At 42.1% G+C, this 8,360-nt stretch overlaps 1 protein-coding gene across 1 annotated transcript; it reads left to right on the top strand.

Annotated features, from left to right (window-relative positions):
• The first annotated feature begins 103 nt into the window (after positions 1-103).
• Positions 104-6,440, top strand: LOC139367438 (urotensin-2 receptor-like). The gene is made up of 4 exons (XM_071105642.1): positions 104-680; positions 2,769-3,496; positions 3,698-5,666; positions 6,350-6,440. Exons 2-3 carry the CDS (start codon positions 2,771-2,773, stop codon positions 4,076-4,078), a joined length of 1,107 nt encoding a protein of 368 aa, XP_070961743.1. The 5' UTR covers positions 104-680; positions 2,769-2,770; the 3' UTR covers positions 4,079-5,666; positions 6,350-6,440.
• The last annotated feature ends 1,920 nt before the right edge of the window (positions 6,441-8,360 follow it).

Below are 8,360 nucleotides of genomic sequence, written 5' to 3'. Positions count from 1 at the left end.
TATCTGTATCCCTCCCTCCCCCTACCTCCTCTCCCTCCCTCCCTCCTCTCCGTTCCTCCCTCCCTCCTCTCCGTCCTCTCTCTCTCAGTCTCTCAGACACTGTGTCTCAGTGAAGGGGATTCTCCGTAACCAGCTGTAGCTTAACGCGATTTGTCACCTCAGTCACTCTCTATTCCCCGTGAGGAAACGTTCCTTTTTCTTCTAATCATTACCGCTTCAACGTTTAATTTCTCCGCTGGCATGTTGAAGCTGTCAATCAAACCTGTGGAAGGTACTCTCAAGCTGCACTGAGAGACAGAGAGAGTAGAAGAAGAGTAGAAGAAGTTTTAGTCCAGCTCAAAGGGCACCTTTTTTTCAGTTCTCGGATTCATTCACCTTTTGATTGAGACTATATACTATGGTAAATGAAACTATGAAGACAGTGGTGTTACGGCAAAGGATCTTTCTTAGCCAAACTCAAGATCCAGGATTTTTTATTTATCTCAATTGAAATGCACAGGATCACCAGATTCATTGAAGGATCTGTTTGGACTTTTTTGGCTCTAGACATACCTGCAGTAAATGTGAAGTTGGGAGACCAGAGTGAGCTAGGTGATGGTTCAACAGGCTAACGAAGCTAGATGCTAATTCTTTCTGTTCCGGCATCCAGTCAGCTGACAATCCAGCAGATAACAATCAAGGTAAGCTTCTACCTCAAACACATTTCAATGGGACACCCCTGACACACGCGTGCACGTACGCATGCAAGAACACACACACAAACACACACACACACACACCTGGCACTCCAACAGTTTGCCGGGCTCTGTCAGAGCAGATAAAAGCCTCCTTTATACCTGGTACTGACATGCGTATTTTCTTCTGATTGTGACCACATCCTGATTGTGACCACATCCTGATTGTGACCACATCCTGATTGTGTCCACATTAGTAGACCTTGTGATCTGGTTAAGACAGACCTGGCCAGTCAAACCTTTAATATCCTCATTATCTTGCCTACTAAAATCACTGACAGGTGGCACCATTGACTTATGACATGAACATGTGTCTTAAAATAAATACAAATGTTGTAAATAATATCAGTCAAATAATTTGCATACAGGTAGGGACCAGGAAATCTAATTCCTAAACGGTATTATACTGATATTACACTTTTATTAAAAGAAAGTTCTATCTTGAACCTAAAAGGGTTCTTCGGCTGTTCCCATAGGAGAATCCTTTGAAGAACCCTTTTGGGTTCCATATAGAACCCTCTGTGGAAAGGGTTCTACCTTGAACCCAAAAGGGTTCTACCTGGAACACAAAAGGGTTCTCCTACGGGGACAGCCGAAGTACTGTTTTGGAACCCTTTTTTCTAAGAGTGTAGTCAGTGTTAAACCACATTACAGTTAGCCACTTTTGCAGCTAAGGTCACTGACATTTGTATTCCAGTCCGTCAATGCAGTTAGGTGTTGCGTAAAATGCATTATTCTTATAAGAGTTGAACGTTCATCTTGTCATTATTGTACTGCTGTATATTGTGTCTATGGTCTGTCTTTGAGACGATCCCCTATCTTCCAAACTAACCATACTGAAACATGATTGCAGTGCATTTGACCTTAAGTATGAATAAATATGTTTTTATGCTCCCTAAGATTAGCTTTGTTTATTTTTCCTGGGGTTAATCCTCGTTCTACCATTGCAGAAGCGTAACCAGCATTTGATTTCATGTAGATTGTTCTCGGAGATTGTTCTAGATTAACGGGCCAGTTTCCCACAACCAGTTAAAGTCTACTCCTGGACTGAGAAGGCAATAGAAAATGTCCATTGAAAGTCCAGGAATTGGCTTAATCTGGGTCTGGGAAACCTGCCAATAATGTTTGGGCTACAGACATTATAGCCCAGAAATATCAAATTATGTTCATTACATCACATTTCCAGATCTTCATCAGTGAGACCAGAAAGTATACTGCTAGCTATATTTGATGAAGGTCTGGGAGACTTCACTGTTAATCCTAATTGGTTCAGTCTAGCAACATTTTCACCACTACTACTCGCTCTCTCTGTTTCTCTCTCTCTTCCACTCCTTTCTCCAGCGATGAATGTGGTATCCATGGAGCCAATGGTGGCCTTGGTGGAGCGATCGTTAATGAAAATATAAATGTATTTCCCATTCCTCCCTCTCCTTCGCCCCTAATAAACATGGCATCCATCTGTTGTTGTTGCAGACATGCTAATAAGAATTTATTTTTTATTTATCTCTCCTCTCCTACTCCCCCATTCACCCATTCACACAAAGCAGTATGCCTTGCGCTTAACTGCACACACAGAACTTACATCACGATAGTCTTTCATGGTTAAGGTGTTGAGGAGGAATTGTGTGAGGAAAATACCTAACCACTTGTATAATCTATTTGCATACACTTCAAACAGAATTATCCACAAGACACGACACTACGGGTTTCTTCCCTGTACCCAGCCTAAAAACAGATCTAATGTGTCTCTCAGTTATGTGTAGAACCATGTAATCATGGAATGCTCTGCCATCAGCGGTTACTCAGGCAAAAAACAAGTTAGCTTTAAAATACTAATAAATAAAAAACATCTTGTATCACAGCACTTCTCCTTTTTCTAAAGATCAAATGTAACTGTACTTTATATATGAATATATGAATAGTGTGTAAATAGTATTTTAATTGTCTCTTGGTGTCTTTCCAATATTTGTACATTTTATGAGTAGCTGCTGCATGATGCTAATAAACTAAACCCCTCCCCCTCTATCTCCGTAGCGATGACCACGGTATCCATGGAGCCCCTGCTGGTCCTGATGGAGCTGATCCCCAATGCCACCGACCCGCCTTTAGACTCCACTCCTTCCTCTCCCGAAGACACCGCCGCCACCTTCACAATAGGCTGTATTCTCTCCCTCATGTGTCTGGTCGGCGTCTCCGGAAACATCTACACCCTCGTGGTCATGTGTCAATCCATGCGTTTCGCGGCGTCCATGTATATTTACATCATCAACTTAGCCCTGGCTGACCTCCTCTATCTGTTGACCATTCCGTTCGTGGTCTGCACGTACTTCCTGAAAGGTTGGTATTTTGGCGATGCTGGGTGCAGGATCCTAATCAGCATGGATTTTCTGACGATGCACGCCAGCATTTTCACGCTGACCATCATGAGCACGGAGAGGTACTTTGCCGTGCTGAAACCGCTGGACACAGTCAAGCGGTCAAAGAGCTACCGCAAAGCCATTGCAGTGCTTGTATGGGTGGCTTCCCTGGTCCTGACTTTACCCATGATTCTCAGTATTCAGATGATGAAGGTGGGGAGCAAGGCCATGTGCCAGCCGACGATCTCACCGCTGTCCTATAAGGTGTACATCACCTTCCTGTTCTGTACCAGCATTGTGGCTCCGGGGATGATCATTGGCTTTCTCTACATCGGACTGGCTCGTACCTACTGGATCTCACAGACAGAAACCTTCAAACAGACCAAGAAACTACCCAACCAAAAGGTCAGTCAATTAAACTAAGTCTCTTTATGTCAATCAAACTAAAAATCTCCCTCTGTCTTACCATTATTTAGATATGTCAAAGGAATATCCTTTGGTAAAACAAATGAATGTGATTGATTGCTATAATCATGTAAATCCCTGTCCTGTAGGTCTTCTAGCTGATCTATATCTAACTCCATCTTGTGCTTCTCTATCCTCTAGGTCCTCTATCTGATCTTCACCATTGTACTGCTGTTCTGGGCCTGTTTTCTGCCCTTCTGGATCTGGCAGCTCCTGGGTCAGTTCCAGCCCTCCATCCATCTCTCCACCAAGTCCAAGCGCAACATTAACTACTTGACCACCTGTCTCACCTACTCCAACAGCTGCATCAACCCTTTCCTCTACACGCTGCTCACCAAGAACTATAAGGAGTACCTGCGGAAGCGCCAGCGTACCTGGACTGCGGGCAGCTACTTCAACCGATGGAACCGGTTCCAGCGATCCCCAAGGAGGTCGCTGTCCTCCAGCAGTCAGCAGTGCACGGAGAGCTTCGTGCTCACGCACACACCGTCTCTGCGCACCACGCACAACAGCAGCCTGTGAGGTATAGGAGAAGAGGTTTCTGGTCTTGGTCTTATCGTGACATTATCTCCACGTCTGCTACCCATTTACGGCGACGTACAGATGTCGGATCTTAACTTAATCACTATTTTGTCGCAGAGAGTTTTCCTGTTGCATCAGGAAATTCAAATTAGCCTCGTGATTGGCTGAAAATGAGCAGTTGTCTTTCTCTCCACTCGGGGCAGTTGAGGCATTGGGATCGGGTCTTGCTATCAAAATTACGTTATCTCTCACTCGCTCAAAATCTAGGCCTAGGTCTCATTGCTGCAACATTTAAATGTAAAAAAGGTATCTGAAATGCAGCCATACACATCAACAACTGTTGTTTTATACAGCTTTATAACACAAGATAGATATTGGTCTCCGTTAGGCTACGACATACAAGTGTCTAGTGTATCCAAAAGTTACAAATAAACTCAGCCATGGCCTGGTCGAGAGGTTAAGGTTGCTGCCTTCAGTATATAGGTTTTCCATGTCGATTCTGGCCCATTTCCTCATGGTAGCAATAACTCGATCCCCCAATTGACTTGATGTAGTTACATATTTCAAATATGGACAGTCCAGGGTTATTTTCAACAACAACAAATATGGACAGTCCAGGGTTATTTCAACAACAACAAATATGGACAGTCCAGGGTTATTTTCAACAACAACAAATATGGACAGTCCAGGGTTATTTTCAACAACAACAAATATGGACAGTCCAGGGTTATTTCAACAACAACAAATATGGACAGTCCAGGGTTATTTTCAACAACAACAAATATGGACAGTCCAGGGTTATTTTCAACAACAACAAATATGGACAGTCCAGGGTTATTTTCAACAACAACAAATATGGATAGTCCAGCGTTATTTTCAACAACAACAAATATGGACAGTCCAGGGTTATTTTCAACAACAACACATATGGACAGTCCAGGGTTATGTTCAACAACAACAAATATGGACAGTCCAGGGTTATTTTCAACAACAACAAATATGGACAGTCCAGGGTTATTTTCAACAACAACAAATATGGACAGTCCAGGGTTATTTTCAACAACAACAAATATGGACAGTCCAGGGTTATTTTCAACAAGAACAAATATGGACAGTCCAGGGTTATTTTCAACAACAACCAATATGGACAGTCCAGGGTTATTTTCAACAACAACAAATATGGACAGTCCAGGGTTATTTTCAACAACAACAAATATGGACAGTCCAGGGTTATTTTCAACAACAACAAATATGGACAGTCCAGGGTTATTTCAACAACAACAAATATGGACAGTCCAGGGTTATTTTCAACAACAACAAATATGGACAGTCCAGGGTTATTTTCAACAACAACAAATATGGACAGTCCAGGGTTATTTTCAACAACAACAAATATGGACAGTCCAGGGTTATTTTCAACAACAACAAATATGGACAGTCCAGGGTTATTTTCAACAACAACAAATATGGATAGTCCAGCGTTATTTTCAACAACAACAAATATGGACAGTCCAGGGTTATTTTCAACAACAACACATATGGACAGTCCAGGGTTATTTTCAACAACAACAAATATGGACAGTCCAGGGTTATTTTCAACAACAACAAATATGGACAGTCCAGGGTTATTTTCAACAACAACAAATATGGACAGTCCAGGGTTATTTTCAACAAGAACAAATATGGACAGTCCAGGGTTATTTTCAACAACAACCAATATGGACAGTCCAGGGTTATTTTCAACAACAACAAATATGGACAGTCCAGGGTTATTTTCAACAACAACAAATATGGACAGTCCAGGGTTATTTTCAACAACAACAAATATGGACAGTCCAGGGTTATTTTCAACAACAACAAATATGGACAGTCCAGGGTTATTTTCAACAACAACACATATGGACAGTCCAGGGTTATTTTCAACAACAACCAATATGGACAGTCCAGGGTTATTTTCAACAACAACCAATATGGACAGTCCAGGGTTATTTTCAACAACAACAAATATGGGCAGTCCAGGGTTATTTTCAACAACAACAAATATGGACAGTCCAGGGTTATTTTCAACAACATCAAATATGGACAGTCCAGGGTTATTTTCAACAACAACCAATATGGACAGTCCAGGGTTATTTTCAACAACAACAAATATGGACAGTTCAGGGTTATTTTCAACAACAACCAATATGGACAGTCCAGGGTTATTTTCAACAACAACCAATATGGACAGTCCAGGGTTATTTTCAACAACAACCAATATGGACAGTCCAGGGTTATTTTCAACAACAACAAAATTATCATGTGCGGCAAATACAAAACGTTTAGACATTACCGTGAAATGATTACAAATGAGATCTAAAAATATATATATAATAACACAATAAAATAACAATAATGAGTACCGGTACCGAGTCAATGTGCAGAGTATGAGGTAGTTGAGGTAAAATGTACATGTGGGTAGAGGGAAAAGTGACTAGGCAATCAGGATAGATAATAAACAGAATAGCAGCAGCGTCTGTGAAGAGTGTGAAAGAGTGTCTGTGACTAAATAAAGGTGGCATCAATATTCATGTGTGAGCCGGAAGTTTACACCTTAGCCAAATAAATACTCAGTTTTTCAAAATGTTTCAGTTTTTCACAATTTAATCCTAGTAAAAAGTCACTCTCTAAGGTCAGTTAGGATCAACACTGAAATAATAATAATAACAAAGAGAAAGATTTATTTCAACTTATTTCTTTCATTACATTCTCAGTGGGTCAGAAGTTTACATACACTCAATTAGTATTTGGTAGCATCGCCTTTAAATTGTTTAACTTGGGTCAAATGTTGTGGGTAGCCTTCCATAAGCTTCCCACAATAAGTTGGGTGAATTTTGGCCCATTACTCCTGACAGAGCTGGTGTAACTGAGTCAGGTGTGTAGGCCTCCTTGCTTGATGATTTTTCACTTCTGGCCACACATTTGCTATAGGATATTGCTCCCAAGGATGAACCAGACTTGTGGAGGTCTACAAATTTTTTTCTGAAGTCTTGGCTGATTTCTTTTGATTTTCCCATGATGTCAAGCAAAGAGGCACTGAGTTTGAAGGTAGGCCTTGAAATACATTCACAGGTTCACATCCAATTGACTCAAATTATGTCATTTAGCCTATCAGAAGCTTCTAGAGCAATTACATCATTTTCTGGAATTTAAAGGCACAGTCAACTTAGTCTATGTAAACTTTTTACACACTGGAATTGTGATACAGTGAATTATAAGTGAAATAATCTGTCTGTAAACAATTGTTGGAAAAATGACTTGTGTCATGCACAAAGTAGGTGTCCTAACCGACTTTCCAAAGCTATAGTTTGTTATCAAGAAATTTGTGGAGTGGTTGAAAAAATATTTTGAATGACTCCAACCGAAGTCAATGTAAACTTCCTAATACAACTGTATGTAGAGTGTGAATGTGTGTGTTGGAGTGTCAGTGTAGTATTTGTGACTGTGTGGGTAGAGTCCAGTGAGTGTGCATAGAGCCAGTGCAAGAATGTCAGTGCAAAAACAACAAAGGAGATCAATAGCAGTCTTCTGGCTTGCGGTTAGAAGCTGTTCTGGAGCCTTTTGGTCCCAGACTTGGCATTCCGGTACCGATTGCTATGTGGGAACAGAGTATGACTTGGTGGTGATGTACTGGACCGTACGCACTACCCTGTGTATTGCCTTGCGGTCGTATGCCAAGCAGTTGCCATACCAAACAGTGATGCAGCCAGGCAAGATACTCTCAGTGGTGCAGCTGAATTCCTTTTTGAGGATCTGAAGGCCCATGCCAAATCTTTTCAGCTTCCTGAGGGGGAAGAGGCAATTTCATGACCTCTGCACGACTGTGTTGGTGTGTTTGGACCATGATAGGTCCTTAGTAATGTGGACACGGAGGAGCTTAAAGCTCTTGACACGCTCCAATACAGCCCCGTCAATGTGAATGGGGGCGTGCTCGGCCCTCCATTTCCTATAGTCCACGGTCAGCTCCTTTGTCTTGCTGATGTTGAGGGAGAGGTTGTTGTACCGGCACCACACTGCCAGGTCTCTGACCTCCTCCCTATAGGCTGTCTCATCATTGTCGGTGACAAGGCCAACCACCGTTGTGCTGTCTGCAAACTTAATGATGGTGCTGTGGTCGTGGGTGAACAGTGTGTACAGGAGGGAACTAAGCACACACCCCTGTGGGGCCCCGTGTTGAGGAACATCCTGGCGGATGTGTTGTTGCCTACCCTCACCACCTGGGGACGGACCGTCAGGAAGTCCT

The sequence above is a fragment of the Oncorhynchus clarkii genome, chromosome 16 (genome assembly GCF_045791955.1).
Source record: "Oncorhynchus clarkii lewisi isolate Uvic-CL-2024 chromosome 16, UVic_Ocla_1.0, whole genome shotgun sequence".
Taxonomy (NCBI): Eukaryota; Metazoa; Chordata; class Actinopteri; order Salmoniformes; family Salmonidae; genus Oncorhynchus; species Oncorhynchus clarkii.
Note: the sequence above shows the minus strand (reverse complement) of the source record. Positions and strands in the feature narration are given on the sequence as shown.

Bases quoted from the DNA above. Each gene is read 5' to 3' on its own strand.
- LOC139367438 (XM_071105642.1), top strand. From the start codon at position 2,771: ATGACCACGGTATCCATGGAGCCCCTGCTGGTCCTGATGGAGCTGATC. The intron at 3,497-3,697 runs GTCAGTCAATTA...TCTATCCTCTAG, and splicing joins AGAAACTACCCAACCAAAAG to GTCCTCTATCTGATCTTCAC.